Source organism: Asterias rubens, chromosome 5 (genome assembly GCF_902459465.1).
Source record: "Asterias rubens chromosome 5, eAstRub1.3, whole genome shotgun sequence".
Taxonomy (NCBI): Eukaryota; Metazoa; Echinodermata; class Asteroidea; order Forcipulatida; family Asteriidae; genus Asterias; species Asterias rubens.
In genome coordinates, this window is record NC_047066.1 from 17,748,862 (window position 1) to 17,767,493 (window position 18,632).

An 18,632-nucleotide genomic window follows, 5' to 3' on the forward strand; every position below is an offset into this window, starting at 1 on the left:
CATTAAAAGCAAAATGATCAGTAAATACTCAAACCTTAGCAAAAAGCACTCATGGCTCAATTGTATGAAGCAGATTATATTTGACTGAACTCTAAAAGCATTGTGTTGAAGACTGATTACACAAGGTTTACTCAAGCACTACACTTCAGCATGTGTGAATCAGTCACATAATCTCATTGGCCTTCAATTAATGATCCTGTTATGTATACATTGTATAGGACTCTGGCTTCCAATACGCCCTGGATGACCCAATGCGTTTGGTTACATCAGGCCTGTGGGGCCATTTTCATAATTCTTATTTAACAAGGCAAATGCTGATTTTTCTGCGCTAGCTGTGTGAGTAAAAAAATGCCTAGTATTGTGGAGTATGCATGCGCTCAAGCAAATCTCCCTGCTAACCTGTGAAATATGCTTGACATAAATGCGGATTTCAAGGCACATGTTTACAATACATTTATAAATTTATAAAGCCTGTTTTCTTTCACCTCTTGCAAACATTGTACAACAGTACATGATAAATAGAAGGAAACTTTGAAGGAATATAATCTCCAGAGCTGCATTAATAAGTGACACTGTAACAATGCTCAACGCACTGAAACCCAACAGCATTTAGCAGTCACAAGATCTTCTAGAATTCAAACAGCTGCAAAAGGTTCCACTACAAGGCTACATTACATTGCTTGTATGGGATGCCTGGGGGTTTAACCATGTTCAAAGTCAATGTGACTTCCTGCTGGCACTATAAATACACAGCATAATAAACCAAAACATATATTGTTCTTATGCAGCAAACAAATGCGGACATTTTGGTCGATACGCAAAACAGTTAATATATATAAGTATATACTTTTTTTTTACAAATAATTTCACATAAAAAACACCAAGACAAAAACATACCGAATGTTCCAGACAGGAGAGCTTTTAAAACTGAGATGAACACAATACTAGAACAAATCTGAAAACTTTGTTTCAATTCAGCCAAACATCCAACAATTTGGGTCCAGAATGCCCCAAAGTTTGGGGAAAAACATGGGGAGAACACTGGTGGTATTCAAGTCAGTAGTAAACATAGCCTTGAAATTGGACCAGGTTGAGTAGACAAAACAGACATGACTTGGCGGAGTATTTCTTGGTCCATTGTTGCAGCAATGCTTTGAAGGACACCATAGCAAACAATCAATGAAAGAACAATAAAAATTATACACTGTTATTCAAACTGATACCCTGTCTTCTAAGCAGAAATGTAGTTAAAGGAACACGTTGCCTTGGATCGGACGAGTTTGTCACTAAAAAGCGTTTGAAACCGAATGTTATGAAATATATATGGTTAGAAAGATGTTTTAAAAGTAGAATATAATGATCCACACAAGTATCACTCAAAATTGCACGGTTTTCTTTTTACGTTGCAAACTATCACGGTCGGCCATTTATGGGAGTCAAAATTTTGTTGGGATACTTTGATGCAGAATGATTCTCAAAATGCTTTCTAAAATCAAAATTTTAAGAGTGATTTTAAGTAATTTTAAGATTTTTTTTAATTTCACTTACACCAAAGGCATTTCGGGTCATAATTTACAAATTGCTTCAAGCAAGGTTAACAGTTCCCCCTTAAGATTCTCTAAAAATACATGCATTCAATTTTAGTCTCAGATCGAGTCACCCGCTAAACATATCCAAGTCGCATCCCCTTCTTCAATACAACTGACATAATAATTTATTAAATGATTTCCTGTTTAATTATAGGTTAAGGCTATTAATAGTCCACAATTAAATAGTTATAATTGTAATTTTACAGCGTGTGAGGACTTTTTATAGGGGAAGAGGAGGTTGAAGTTTAGGTGAGAGAAGGCAGATGGGCTGTTATTTCAGTGACTGTGGATGTGTGTCATCCCATATGTAGAAATCATCTTTAAAGGCACTGGACACTAATTGGTAATTATTAGCATAAAAACTGACTTGGTATCAAGCAACAGAGAGCTGATGAAAGTATAAAACATTGTGAGAAATGGCTCCCTCTGTAGTAACGTATTTTTTTAAAAAGAGGTAATTTACCATAATAAAAGGCCTCAGCTAAAGCCTTTTATCTGTTGATTATGCATCTGAAAGCACACAAAGTTGCGCAACAAGGGTGTTTTTTCTTTCATTAATTTCTTGCAACTTCGATGACAAGAATATGATTTAAGAAATACTCCAGTGATGGCCAGACAGAAAAATCAATGGAGACAAAGTTAGCAATGGGTGGACAACATTTGTCTGAATTACAGAAACATTCAAACACTTATTTTGAGCAGTGACACAAGTCAAGTTTCCTGCAAGGAGACCAAGTAAACAAATCAAATGTACATTAAGAAAAAAAAGTGGTTTCAACCAAAGCAGATTTGTCTATTCCAGCTGGGGCCAAAACAAGATGGTTTTATACTACTTGATGCATTTATATCAATGATAATTTAATTTTGGTTGGGAAATGGTTTGAAACAACGTTTCTTTTCCTTTTAAAAACTCAGTCAATGTTAAACAACTTAACAGTGTGGAAAATTAATTTGAGCATCAACCGGCTCTTTTCAGAGCCAAGACTCACCCTAAGGGATCATAGTTTCTTCTTACTTCAAATTTTGTATTATTATTTATTTATTTTTATTTATTTATTTATTTATTTATTTATTTTTATTTATTTATTTATTTTTATTTATTTATTTGGGGGGGGGGCATAATATGGCAAATATCTGGACACAAATAGCTGTTAAAATATACCAACCAAGTAGTAAAAGCAGCGTCTAAGGTCAGGTTCATTATTCTGCTCTAAAAGAGTAAGCACAACTCTATCCCTATGTAGCAAAATTTACCCAAAGCACTTTTTTAATGCCCCCCCCCCATCTCTTCCTCAATGAATCAGGGTCATCAGGGTACCAATGGCTTCCGCTGACTGAATGAATCATACTGCATGATGGACACCAGTGATAAGGATCTACATATTAATACCCTAGTATTGAATAGATGTTTGCATAGTGGGATGACCTACAGCTGTGCTGCACTATCAGCTGTAGAACTATGCCCTATGATACACTGGACATGTACAACACGTGTAAAAAGAACAACTCCCACTTTGGCCCACGTGGCAATACAAACACATGGGCATATAGAGACTAAAACTTGCACTGTAGTAATAATGCTGGTACTACTTAAAATACAGTGAAAGACTCCCATCCCACACCACCCAAACCAGCAATTTTTTATTTTTACAAATAAATTGTTTGAGACTTTGGATCATACTCTTAGACACTGTGGAAGGGGGCTACATGTCATTTTAGATTCAAATAAATGGAAATGGGTTGCACACAGTAAATACACATAAATGTCTAGTGTAGAGTTATTATGGAAAATTGAAGTACATGTAAGGAAATAATTTATCATACATTTGTGCTGGTACCATCATTATTGGTAAATTAAGATTCGTGTTTGAAGGCTAAGTAATGGAGTGTAACAGGGGTTGCCCTTAACTTTTTTTTCAACTGGCCAGCAGGACCAGTTGGCTTGATTTTTCACTGGTCCGCCAGGTTTTTGACTGGTCCGTCAATTTTTTATGTTATTTTTTTTAAAACTAAAAGTATACTTTCGTCCAGAAAAACCCCCAACAAAAAGTAGACATCAAAAAAGTTGCAACATCCATGAAGAAGCATACGAGTTTGACGGTATTTTTTTCAATTATGTGTATGGAATGGTCGGTGCCGGCGTCTGTTTTGTGAACAAAATTTTCATTTAAAAAACGTTTTTAAAAGCAGCAAAAAACAACTGCGCCTTTGTTTAACACATGATTGCTATCTAGAACCCAAGTCTTTCTTGAAATCAACCCGCAAAAAAACCCAAACAACCGCACATTATATGTGACCAATAAAACCATGGATTGGAACAATAAACTAGATCGCCCACCAATCGCCAGCAAAAAAACCAAGCCCCAAATAACAACACAATTACGCAAAATCAGGACGGAAGAACCTCACTAAACACAATTAAATACTCCTTTTTGCTCATCCAGAGTATCCTAACTTGGTAATTTTTGTTGAATGAAGCCTCACCGTCTCCCTCGTTTTTCGTGAACACGCTAGACTCTTATTCCTACACGGAAATCTGCTCCGTTGACGACCATGCTGCTGACAGAATGTGTTTTGCTTTGTGGTCTTCTGTCAAGGCGATTGAAGCTAGTTTTGTAAGCTACCGCGTACTTTAACCAATAGAGGGCGTCTATTCCCACGCTATCGAATATTCTGAAACGCCCTCTAGCGTTCAGTATTTCTTACACTTTCTGCCACACGTGAACTAATACGAAGACTACAAGCCTTTGCGTTGCATGATGGGATTTTGCGCTGTGTGTGTATGCGTGATCGTCGGAAGTTTGCCAGCGTTCAGCGGCACTTCGAGTGATTTTTATTATGTTTTATCCAAACCTTGAGTAAATGTTTTTACGTTTCATTCGAGCCTGAAAATAGTAAAAAAAATAGTCATAGTTCTGTAGTACCGCTGCCGATATTTTTGATTGGTCAGCCAGACCAGTTGGCAAGGTGTTTCAGCTGGTCCGCCACGATTTCTACTGGCATTGCTACATTGCTAGTGTCTGTCTATTGCATAATCCTTCAATAGAACTGTTAGCATTTTGCTTTTGTACACCAATGTTTACACTCTGATAGCAGTTTCAATCACTACACATTACTCCCTAGTCCCAGATCATTCTTGTCTGCTCAATGATAACTATCTAATCCTCCATGCATTAGTTGACTCTCTCACAATGTAACCTGCAAGGGATAAACCAGCCTCAATCTATGATTGATGGTGTTTGTGTGCCTATGAGGTTGATCTGTAAACACCACACAATAGCCACTGTAAAGCCTCAAGTGTTGACCCACTGTGAATATTACGTCATTTCAGTAGTTCCAAACCAATGCAACAATATAAACTCAGCTCATAATTTGGGATGGCATGATTTTGTTTAAGCTCCATTGACACTAACATTACGGTCACACCCTCACGTTCCAACACCCCTACATATCTTCTGTGCTTCTAACATCCATATGTTCCGACACCCCTCATTTTCCCATACCCCATTTTTCGACACCCCTATCCTCCATAGTTTGTATAGAGATCACCTCTGATTATTTCTAGAAGCTGAATAAAGCCAGACTTCTCGGAAAAGCAAGCAGCATGGTAAACCACATTTTTTACCGACTCTGCAAGAGATTACACTATAACGGTTAGTTATTCAGTTCGGACTAGTCAAGCATGCAGTGTATTGCAATGTCATGCACTGAGTCAGTAGGCTCAAAAACAGGGTTTGAATTTAAACACTGGACTACATGCCCAAGGCCACTGATTATCCCTAGTTAGTCCGGCGGTCTTTTTGAATAATTACACCTTATTGCTTTTTTAAATTAACTGATATTACAATGTTTCAATTCCGTTGAGTATGGGAGTACTACTCATAAACAAAATGAGATAAATCTTCACTTTTAGCATTTTCTCAAAACAGCTCAAATGTGCAACTGTGTAGATAGTGTTCTTCTCATTTTGATTCCGGTCTGCCAACAAATTCTCTGGTCCTGGTAAGTTTCAAGCTACAAGACATGCAGCCTTGTGGGTTTTGTCCCCGAATTTGAGCCCTGTTGAGGCTATTGGTAATGTAAGGATACGATAGAAACAGATCAATGTAAAAGCAAGTGGTAAAACAAACCTGTAATTCAAATGCCTCGCTCACTGGAGGCACTATCTTCAATGTGAATGCAGTGTCTTGAATCACGATCACGTCCTCAACTTTAGAGTCTTTTTGGCTCTCCTTTTCGGAGTCTGTCCTTTCACCATTTTCTCCCTCGACCTCTTTGCTCTTGTCTCCTTCCTCGGTGCCATTCTCAGATGGAAGATCCTCAGAGTTAGACTCTGTGGCATCGCTTTGATCAGCGACAACTTCACTCTTGCTGTCGGGATCGTCGGCAGAGGCTTCCGAGTGCCCGTTAAGGAACGGGCATTTGGTGTCTGGTTGCACTACCTGATCTGGCTTTTCATGTCCATTCTGGGCCTCTGTAGTGTTGAGATCATCATTGAGCCTGTTGTCTTGATGGTCACTGTTCATTCCATTCATGGTTGCTGGACCACTATCAGCATCCCCTCCTCCTCTCTGACCATTCACCAGGTTAGGCTGAGCTGTGGCTGCTTTCAGCTTCAGAACTATGAGGAGAATAAAACATGAACGACTTACTAGTTGGTGAGGCCAGTACAAACATACATCACATGTTTCATACATCATGTTTCATACATCACATGTTTTTAAAGGATACAAACATTCAGTTAATTTTCAATACCTCTTTCAGGAAAAAACACATTTCTTCATCGGGAGGGTTGCTAACAATGTCTCATGATTTCAACAGCTCTCCAATATTCTTTAACAAGTAACTTTCAATGGTAATTAATTTTTGGAGTAATTACCAAAGTTATACCCTCTCTTTAAGTTACCTATGTGAAGTTTTCCCCTTCTTGTTAGCACTGGAGTAAAAATGGAAAAATTACCGGTTTACTCCGTTAGTTATGAGTCTGGTCATACAATTCCATCGAGTATCAAAACATACTAATCTATAACACATGAGGTAATCCTCTCATAGTGCTGGTTCATCCCCATCCCCCATCCCCCATCCCCAAAAGTCCAACAGGGCTACTAGGCTTGTAGCTAAAAATGTTTACTGGACCAAAATTTATTTAACAAGACCAGAATCTACATGAGAGAGAGAGCTTTTATATTTGAACCAGCACTATGAGAGGATTACCTCATGTGCTATAGATTAGTATGTTTTGATACTCGATGGAATTGTATGACCAGACTCATAACTTTTGAACATAATTTCTTTCTGTAAAAGCTATTACACAGTGAGGTATTAAATATTCAATTGAAAAGCAAATGACTGCTGGACATGTAAGGCCATGAATTTACTGGCCCAGAGCTAAAATCACTGGCCTCAGGCCCGAGGTTCAGAGTAAAATTTAAGCTTTGATTACATAGCTGAAACACCAAAACTTTACATTTGATAAACAATATACATGTAAAAGTACATCCCCATGTATTGAATCACGGAGAATTAAAGGCAGTGGACACTACTGGTAATTACTCAAAATAATTATCAGCATAAAACCTCACTTAGTAACAAGTAAATAGTTTAAAACAATGGCACCCTCTGAAGTGAGGTAGTTTTCGAGAAAGAAGTAATTTTCCACAAATTTGATTTCGAATTTGAGGTCTCAAAATTTAGCATCTGAACGCACACAACTTCGTGTGACAAGGGTGTTTTTTTCTCTCATAGTTATCTCGCAACTCCGACGACCAATCAAGCTCAAATACACCAAGTGAGAAGACTGATCTTTGACAATTACCAAGTGTCCAGTGTCTGTAATAATAATAATAATAATAAGAATGAATATTTATGGGGCACCTAATAAAGGTGCTCAAAGCGCATGAACAAGAAAAGAAAAAGCAACAGAGGGAATAGGGAACAAAGGGAAACAAAAGAAAGAAACAATTACTGAAAAGCTGTTTGAAACAAATGGAATTTCAGTCTGTGCCCACGGTGCTACTATCCAAAATGTGTGAGGGCAACTCACATGAAGTTAAAAATCTACATCTAGGTGTAGACTGTTTGGAAGTGTTCATGTTGAACAAGTCCTTGAGGAAACACAAGCTATCCTAATCATCATACATAACAGAAAATACATTACTGATATCTCTGAAAATCGCTTATCAGCTAGAAAAATTATGCTGGCTGTACTGTGATGAAAGATTTGTGTAATTCCTAAATGAATCTGAGAGTAATTTCTGGAGGAAGCAGTCAATGAAACACACATCCTGTTACTATGAGAATACCAGCATATACTCAAACCACAACCATGAACCTATTGCCCCTACATAAAATGTAGTAAGAGTGTCAATATCAAGTCAAACCACAAAATCCTCAGTCAGTCGTGATCCAATGGTGGTACCTTCTTACCAACAATGAAACAGGACATACCTTATAAACACTAGCTTTCCAACTTTCATCCCCCCCCCCTCCCTCGCATCCCATACCACACCACCAACCTGCAAATGAGGAAATAAACCTCAAATCTGGCCGTCCGAGTTTCAACTAATGGCGATTACTTGAGGTGCCACATGCTTTTTATATAAAGTCACAAGATACTTAACTTCTTTCTTTCATGAGAAAAACTGGGTTTTTTTTTTTTTTCATTTGAATTAAAGATCTGTTTCAATCACGCAATCACTTCAAGTATTAAGTGTTTTCTTGACCAATGTGTACACCTTAAAAAATCTTAAGAAAAGTTAAGTTTATCACCAAATCTGATTATACATCTGATAATTGAGATTATTGTTATGAATAGTGAGGGGAAAAGGATTGAGACTTGATACTTTGATTTAATCTATCTTGTAACGTGTGCTTTTCTTAATTTTCTTTTCTTCCAGCGCATCAAACATCATTGATAGACAGTTGGCACTTTACAAATGGTATATTATGTTTTAAGTATTTTTTGTTAATGTTATTACTGCGTACTAACAGCGTAATCGTAGGTCAATTCAAGTGTACAACATAATTCTGTGTGCCTTACCAATTACCAATTATTTTTGTAGTTATTTGCCATTCACCTTTACAAAAGATGAAAGGTTTCAGCAGAGGTGAAGATCAAGCCCAAAAAGCTTAGCTTTACAAAATTGCTCAGAAGGCTAATTCCTGTACACTTTCTTTTGGACTCCACCGGCAAACCTTGGATTCAGCAGCAACAAATTACTGTATATTCTCTGGCCATGGCCCTATTGCAAGTTGTTATTGGAACTTTCCTAAGAAAGATACCCAATTACGGACCCATTTATGAACTATGAACAATGAAGTTCATGGCTTGAATAATTACAGGTTATATTGAAAGGAGAGAGGTCAGGGAAAGGATTGATTGCTGAAAAGGTACAGCACCCAAGTTATTTGGTCAAAGTTCTCTGTTCATAGTGTGTGTGCCATACTACTACAGACCTCATCAACCAAGATGGCAAAAGGGTAAAGCCCCTCAATGCACACATGAAGGGTGACAGAGCAGTGTTCCCATTGAAAAGGTGCGCACTTCCATAATGCAGAAAATATGATTTGTATTTTGAACAATACATCTTCAAAGGCACAGTATTGGCCAGAGGGTACGCTTGGGCGATATCGATGTATTTTATTCACGATATAACGCCGATAATATATCGCGATATTCGATATAATCGCGATTAATGAAATTTGACATCATCAGTCTTAAAACTCCAAGTAAAAGTTGTAGAAGAGACAGTCCTAGCATAAGAGAGGTGTTCTAATGACCTATTCTTCTGGTTTTACTCCAAACCTATGGGGTGCAAGATGTCTCAGCTAGCAAATACCTCGCGATATTTAATCGATATATCGCGATTATCGATATTTCGATTAAAACCAAATCCATCCGATATCGAAATCGTGTCCAAATTAATATCGCAATATTCGATAATATCGTGACATCGCCCAAGCTTACCAGAGGGGTGTATACTGTGTGTCTTTTGGACACCCTGTTTTATCTGTCATGACACTTTGTAAATGTATTAAAAGTGAACAATTTGGACACCCAGTTTTGAAATTTCCAGCAAATATGGCCATCCTTTTTTTATCAATCCTGGTACAAATCCAAGGCCAAAGCCCCTGGGCAAAGGTTTCCATAATAGTAATACTTACTGAACTTACAAGATAAATGACAAAATACACATAGATTGTGTTTATTAAACACTCTAAATAAAAACAACCTCTCTAACCTCACAATGTGCATTCAATGTTTGAGTACCAGTTGTTAGCAAGTTTATTTAGTTGAGTAAATACTGGGGGGGGGGGGCGGGGAGTGCATAAGTACATATTTTACACTTGATGTAAACTGACCTTTGTCTTACTTCATTATCGCTTCAACCTTAAAGCAATAATCTGATATTTGTAGGGCAGTACACTTTGCACCTACCCATTAACAACACACTATCAGACTGGTTATCACAACACTTAGTTCATGGATGCAAGTTCAACATTTCAGTAGTGCAAATTACACCAGGTCTGATTACACACCAACATGGAAGATAACCTTTACAACAAGTTGAATCCATATTTATGTACAAAGTAGGTCAACTCAACATCAACTCATTGCACTTATCAAAAAGAGAAGGTGTTCACCCCGGTGTTCCTGGCTGCATACTGCACCAAAGGACCTTAGTGTAGTAAACCACTACATTTAATGTGTGTAATGTACCGTGCTATATGTAAAGGATAGGTCTCAGACCCGTTCCCACTGAATCCACAATGCGAGATGGGGTCCTGCACCAGGATTAGTTGAAGGCATGAAATTGAGGTTGGCTTTCCACCTGAGTATGATGGCGCATTGATCCGCCTTATGGGAACGGAAGTGGATTAAAAGTTCACCGATGCAGGTCATCCAAATGTGCTGTGCGCAGGCACAACGTGTCTATGGCGACTACACAGGGTGGGGTGGCTCTCCCGTTCCTACTTACGCTTATTTCTCTTTGATCGCCTTTTCGGGGTCCTGACGGCCCTTTTCTCGAATTGTGAGATCAATGCGGGGTCCAGTGGGAACGGGGCCTCATACTTTAAAACGTAGCTCCTCATACCTTAGGGAAATACTGAATGCTGAAGCGTCATGAGCATCACCAAGTGAAAGACTCAAGCTTGGAATTACATGGAGGCCTTGGAGGCCATTGCCTCTGTTGCCCCTAGTCTTGGCCTTGGTGCCCCTAGTCTTGGCCTTGGTGCCCCTAGTCTTGGCCTTGGTGTCCCATCAATAGTTTCCAATAGACTTTAAGATTTTCTAATACAAGCCCCCTTTGCAAAATGAAAACATGAAATTCCAGGCCTGTAGATTTGAGCGCTAATATGTACATGTAAGAAGCAATATTATTATTATTATTATTATTATTATTATTATTATTATTATTATTATTATTATTATTATTATCATCATAATTTAAAAAAAATTCAAATGTTAATAACCATTCAAATCTTCATCAAAAGAATTGTTTAAGACAAACTTAATGTTTACTTCTTTTCCATTCAACCATTCTGATATCTTTATAATGGATGATGTCCATAGATTTAGCATTATTGAACCCTTAATGCACAGTATGATATCTCCCAACACAGAGCTCAAAGTAATTGGATACTGGTATCTAACTAATTGAATTAGGTCTCATTTACCCCTATGGAGTTTCCACTAGACCATGCATGCAGACAAGGACTCTAAATTTGGGTCCCACACCAAATAAAGGCATGAGGGACTCCACTTTCTGCATACACACGTGTAGAAGAATACACGTGTAGAAGATTACACGTATTCAGGAAATCCTAAAATTCTTTGTTTCCAGAAGTTAGAGTTAAGTTTATTAAAAAAGGGGAGAAATATGATTGCTCCTGAAGTTACAATAAAGGGAAGATTCTCACTCAGTCACTGAATATTATGTTGACCTTTTGACATCACTGCCAACAATTTACACCAACAAATGTAATCTTATCTAGTATACCAACAGAATCAAAGAATTAAGAACAGTGTACAATGTACACTCTGTGGCCATACAGTACATCATTCACTTGCAGACATCAAAATCACTAAAATTTGAAAAAGTTACCTTTTTTTGTTTTTAAAACAACTAGGCCTGTAAATTCAATTGTGTATTTTCATTTTGAGTAAATTATATTTTTTGTCGATTTGATAACGCTATGCAAATATTTCCTATTGCCCACACAGTGTACACGGTTTCAGCCAGACAGATGTTAAGTGACTGTCTGTGTGTTCTTTGATTTTAACCAGTTTTATCTACATGGTTAAGTTTGGGAAGTGCACAATTTAGAGACCTTGTTTTTAAATTGGCAGTAAATCTGGACAACCCTCTCTCAAATCTTGTCTCATAAGAATCCAGTTTGCTGTGGAAGATTTTGAGACGCGTTGACCACAGACATGGATCCCGTAATGCAGTATTCATCCCAATTAATAACAATGTTACACTTAACTATTGCATGATACGATGGGGTGTCTTAAATTACACTGAGGTAAGTTATGCAAGGAATACACTGCAGGGTATGCGCGAAATAAAGTACAGTCACATGAGGTGGATCAGGTTTAAGTTGATACGTAATATTTTATAATGCATGATAGTCAAGTATATAAACAAATGGTAACTTAATGCTAAGTAGTTTTGTATTCGTAAAACTGTTGTGCCTTCTGGAAAAATCAGTTAAAGATGCTATGTCAGATTTTTGGCCGATTTGACCCCAAAATTTGGATTTAAAATTCAATAGGTATTTTGATGGGGGGTCGAGAAAGATACAAGCTTTAATTTGAGCCATTGCTCGAAAAAGTCCGTCAATTATTAGTAGCAGTGAAATAAAGTGCTCAAAATTAGTTTTTGTATATCACGTGACCAATTCGTATGTGTTTTATAAAAAACGTTTTAAATTTTTGTCATGGTTCCTGACCATTAAAAGTAAAAGTTAAACTTTTTTCGTTATAGCGGGTGATACTCTTTGAAATACCATTCACTCTAAAATCTTATCGTACCTTTTCAGTAATTAGCCAGCGGGACCAATTTGCATCATTTTAAGCCTACCCGCAATTATACAAGTCCATAAAAATTCAGACTGAAATAGCCTACTTGAAAAGAATGTTGACTCGTATTTTTACTTCAAAGACACTGGATACTTGGTAACTGTCAAAGACCAGTCTTCTGACTTTTAGAATATAACACAATTTAGAAAAATGACAGAACATTTTATTTATTCAGTGATCAATTATGCAGTGTCATCACCAGTCACGACACCATGTAAATTGTACACGCATCCAAATGCCAATTTACCAATGCACTTAAAATCCACAGAAATTTGTCCAGCATTCAAGGAGCACCCTGCTAGAGTGACCTATTTTAATCTTCTATGGCAAGGGGCCAAACTGAAGGTTTAAAAGTAACAGCACAATAGTAAAGCTTGGACTTGTTTTGGATCAATGCCAGATACAAGTTGTACAAAATAAATTTACCTTCTGTACACAGGTACACATCATTTGTATACTACATAGGCCTACTTGACTTCCAATTGGTGCATAAGTGTAATACAATTTTAAAGGCAGTTTAGTTTAGGATTGTTTTGTTTTGTTTCTGAAAAAGGGACACTTAACACTGTAGATGCAAACTAATTTTGATTTCATGATATTTCAAAGGAAAATATCTAATTAATCACACGCCCGCGAAGAGAGTCAACCAACATTTTTCAAATGTAATGTTACAGACAGCGGAAACTGGAGCAAGCCTACCACATGTGAAAATGTGTAACACATAGCAGACAGAATGAAATTACTCATAAACATAATTAATTGTAAAATGTAAGAGTGACATAATCAATCATGTAATAATGTACAATTACTGTATTGGCACTATCATTTATAGGCCTACAGCACATTTTATATGCTAACTCTACCATGCTCTACCATACAACTCTACACAACTGCAATACATGTGCTCATGTATACGTAAACTATTGAACGTACCTGTCCTTCTGTATTACATGTGCTAATGCACCCATTAGAATACCAAGTCTGAATAGAATGTAGTGCCATCGGGTCAGAGTGTATTGACAATCTTGCCCAGTAGTACCATTCAGCTGATGCAATGGCACAATGGGATTACCAAACTAACCTGTTACATCATTTCAAGTGAATTCAACACTCATCAATGGTAGAGACAACCAACTAATAGCATTAGAATACAAAATACATCTAACACTGAGTTCATACACTAGATTGAACCAAATGCAGTATGGAATTAAGGGCTATACACATTATGCATTATAATGTGATTTACTACTTTTTACAGGTTTTTAATTTGTTCTTGCAAAACCAAAAGCTGTTTACAAAACAGTCCATTAAATTTAAAAACAAATAATTTAAAATTTTAATAATTAAAAGCATGCCTCCGTAAATGCTTTTATTGAATGCTACATCTGTACACAATTCTTAAACGCCAACACTGTATGTAAACCATTTGAGTAATTTAACAAGATGAATTTACCTTAAAATGCACTGTTGACCCAATCCAAAATCAACTAAAACACCACCCACCAAGAGTGTATGCCTTAGGGGTCAGAGTTCAGACCGGGTTATTGGAATGAATAGCAGTGGAAATTTACTGGAAACATTGCATGATACAAGGAAGGTGCAATCATTCATAAAGATACATGTTTGCTGCTCCATGATGTAATGTAGCCTTGCAGGATTTTATAGTTTAAAAAAAACAATTTATTTCTACACACTCATTCACATGAATGGAACTTATTTTCAGAGAAAATACATCCAATTGGCTAACACTTATTGCTGAAATTTCTAAAGTGTTGAGTTTCTTTTCAATACAAGTGTTTATAATTTCTGGGACTTCAATTAATTATTTTTGTTAAACTAACCATGTTGTCATTCAGCCATCTAGTTAAATAAAATACAAATTTGTATACATTTGTGGAGTGACAAAAAGCTGGATTCTTTATTGTTCCTTTATTTGTTAACCAATAGGCCCCTTGCATAATGGGCAATGCTGCTGGTAGTGGTATGCTGAGATTATGAACAAGTTTTTTACACACCAGGAGCAGCTGCAGTTTAAATAAAAGCCTGTCTATATCTTGTTTTGTCTCAGTAGTTAGGGCTGCTTTTAAGTGTGACCATAAGCAACAGGTCTATTAAATCATCTTTCTTCATAAATACCTGGGACAGTTCATCCATTCCGAGTGGTTGAGAGATCAGGTAGCCATGCCGTTCAATATAAGACATGTATGTGAGTGTTTTTAAAACATGGCCTGGGAGATCAAGTCAACATTTTGGCGAGAAAAAAAAAAAAATGAGAGATTTGCGATTACAAAACTCATTGATCCATGATTGAACCATCATTGTTAATGTCGTGAGAGACGTACTCCTATGAGGTTACGGGAGATGATAGCGGACGAAACCGAAATAGTTCTAGGAGTACGTCATCGCAACTGTTACTAGGTGTGCTGGTGACTATGAACCGGTCATGGCCGTGCGACACAGCTAAAGCCTTTATCGCATGTATCCATGACACTGCCAGTTTTCAAGAACCTCATCGACACTCTTTTATGCTTAATAAAAACTAGTAAAAAAGGCCTAGAATTTCATTTTGAGGGCAATGCCTTTTCATTTTGCAAAGGGCACTTCCGGTCCTACTACTTGCCGTCAACTCGCCGACTTGCCGTCAACTCGCCGTCAACTCATTTTCGTGCCGTCACCTCATTACATTTACATGAACAATTTATAAATGGGGCACGGAAGTGTTAAGTCTGGGCTAAACTACATCTTTTTTCATGGTTTTCGGTACAAATTCATTCACAAAAACGACTTTGTGTTGATAAAAAAAAGTACCAATCATTGACATCTTGGGCCAAGACTAATCAATGTGAAAAAGCAAGATGGCGGCCGACGGTTTTGCTGCTTCAAGAAACTTTTTCACGAGAAAAAAACTCAAATTTTATTCCGAAATATGACCTAAAACTTACTCGAATTCTCTTTGAGCTGATACTTTACAGTTCTATGCTTCTTTAGTGGTTTTTTAAATGTATATTGGTGTAGTTGACGGCGAGTTGACGGCGAGTTGACGGCAAGTAGTAGGACCCGGCACTTCCAGTGATCGGGAAATCTTGACGTCAATGGGAAGCTTTTGAACGGACATCAAACCAAGGCCAAAACCAGGACAATCTGACTCTCTGACTCAGAGAGTCAGGCCATAACCTCCCCATGCAATTTTTAATAACAATAATTTACTAGGCCTATTCCTATGTACTTTTAACAATCAAATCACAAACTATTTCGGAATCATTCGCATACACACAGGTCAGGATCATTCATAATACTTAGACTTTTTTACAGGGAAATCATGAAACACATTTGAAGTTATATGAGTGACACATGAATCCCCAAATTCACAACCTCGAGATCGGTGCTGTATAGTTCATCATGGTTATCACACTTGCTTAAAATTAATAATGCATCGATGCATGTATTTTTCCACGGCCCCTTTTATAACCCTATGCACAAATCCAACGTGATGTAACATCGACCCGCCACACACGTACACCACGCAGTCACATCCATCCATTGGCGAATTTCATAACTCCAACTCGAAAACCATCCTCAGATTTGCATAACTTACCGGCACTGTCTGCGGTTTTCAATGCACCATCACCCTGACAAGACAGTTCGCTTTCACTTGGCAACTTCTGGGTCTGCTCTGCATTTTCCGAAGTGTTTTTTTCGATTACTGAATCTTCTGCCATCGTTTTGAGGTTTTGATCGACCGGCGAAAAACACGTGCGTAACTCAATCCTAGATTGATCGTTCGTTTGTACACCGTACAAATGTACATGTACATGTACATGTACTGTATATCCGTTGTGAGTGTGTGGTACTGGTGAACGTCTAGGGGTCACACGCAGAACCTATCTCGCTTGCACACTGGCTGGACTGCGAGAGTGCGGATGATCGCAACACCAGCGATAGTAGTGTACGCAGCATGGGATTTGCACACGCGTAGCTTACAAAACGTACGTGCATGAGGTCATGACCTGAATGCGTATGGGCACTACACGTTTTTGCACCTGCGCTACACAGTATGACGTACCAGGGTGTTGGATGAATGGGGGAGGGGCTGGGGTGTGTGCCTTTATTCGATGATGCAAGGCACAGAATTTGGCACATTAAAAACAAAACAAAATCATGTTTTTAAAATGTTTACTTGAACACAAAATAACAAATAATTGTTGTTAGGCCCCCCTTTTTATTTCTTGTTATCACAGGGACTGTCGTTTTAACCATAGGAGTTTATTTGTTTTCCATTTGAACCTAAAAGAAATTAGTCAGAGACAAGTTGATAACTTCAGCCTTTTTGCAACCTTGAAGGCTCAACTAGGGCCGTTGGTGGCCGATGACCTATCACTCGCCGGTGCAGCAAGAAAGAGCCATATAAAGCAAAACTCAATGGATGTAATAGAGGTGTACAAAGATGTGCTGGTGCTGTTTGATGGTGAAACCAATTTTCAAACAAAGACAAATTGTTCGTTCAAATTCTCCAGTTTACCGGCAAAGTTTTTTAGTGGGTTTTTTTTTTAATGAAAACAAAAATGCGACCCTTGAGACCACCGTTTTGTAGAGTCGTGCAACCACGTCTGCAACTCTGCACCTTTATTGTTTCATTTTTATAGACTTCTCAGATTGTCTATTGCCAAAAGGATTATAATACCTTCAAAAACCATTTATGAAACTACCCAAAAGCTTTCCTTTTCATTGACATCGACGATGACAGTTGCAACGAATGATGAACACTCTATAGCCTCGCAGGTGAGTCGAGAGAGCTTTTTTGAAAAATCAGTGCAATTGTTCCTTTTGAAACAGTGACTGTAGGAATGTCCTTTTGCACATGCGTATCATCCCATCGTCTCCAATAATCAAGAGCGCCATATTTGCTTGTGGTATTATCAACGTGCGTTTTAGGTCTTGATCCCCGAGGGATAATGGAGCTTTGCATTTATTAGAGAATTTCAGGGAAAGGTTCCCCTATTGTACTGGGGTTCCTCCAATGTTCTTGAAAGTTCATCCACGTTCCTGCTGTGTTTGGTTGGTTCAACATTTTGCTTGGTTCGTCCATTGTTGGTTCATCCATTGTGTTTTGTTTCTTTAAATTTGGTTCCCAACAGTGATCAACCGTGTCGTGATGCGAACCGTTTACCGGTTTGAATGTGAGTGAGAGCTCTCAAAGTATAAACATTAATGTGAAATTTTAGATAGACAGGGCAGGGGATTCACTCCCCATTATTATGGGAAATTAACATTAAGAGAGGGAGCTTCAGAAGAAGTTTCTACCGTCCACCTCCATTTAATGAGGGCACAGAATGTCCGGGACTCCTCACAATCTTATCGACTAGGGAAGGGTCATTTACAAATGAAACTCAAACTGATGACGCACTGGTTAACTTATGAAACGTGTTCCCAAGGAGCATAGTGGCCCCTGCTTGTTTCGCTGTATCGTCACGGTACATGCGTGAGCTCCAGCAACGGGAATCTTCAACAGCGACCTCTCTTGATGCGTTTTACTTTAACAGAAGAAGTGATCTAAATACCGTAGGCCTACCCAAAAGTGAAGATCTCTGTAAATCATTTGTAATTTTGAAGCTTGTTGCAACGAATTCCCATTAATTATAATAACTTTCAACAAATTTGGCTTTTTGTCCCATGCTTTAGAAGATGGAATAATAATTATCTACAGAGACTTGTTTCACAAGTCGTTTATGTTGAGGTAATTGAACAATCATGTCATAGAGTTTGAAACCTAAGATTTGAAAATGGTAGTAAGCTCGTAGTTTCTACACCAAAGAACAAGTGGAAACCTGAACGTCAAAAGGGCAGTTTTGGTTGATGTTTTGCTCAAAATCACAAGCAGTCTATACATTAAGCCTTCAATGTTTTCCTCAAAATTCGCTGCGTTATTTGCGCTCAACATCACATAGGCTAAAAGGTTATGT

The 18,632-nt window shown here is 37.8% G+C and overlaps 1 protein-coding gene across 1 annotated transcript in view; it reads right to left on the minus strand.

Moving 5' to 3' along the window:
- Positions 1-16,478, minus strand: part of LOC117290497 (clustered mitochondria protein homolog) — a 61,845-nt gene extending 45,367 nt beyond the window's left edge. The window contains exons 1-2 of the mRNA XM_033771915.1: positions 16,268-16,478; positions 5,720-6,210 (exon numbers count right to left, since the gene is read on the minus strand). Of these exons, the coding sequence (XP_033627806.1) occupies positions 5,720-6,210; positions 16,268-16,391 (615 nt within the window). The 5' untranslated portion in view covers positions 16,392-16,478. The remainder of the gene's footprint in view (positions 1-5,719; positions 6,211-16,267) is intronic.
- Positions 16,479-18,632: the final 2,154 nt, after the last annotated feature.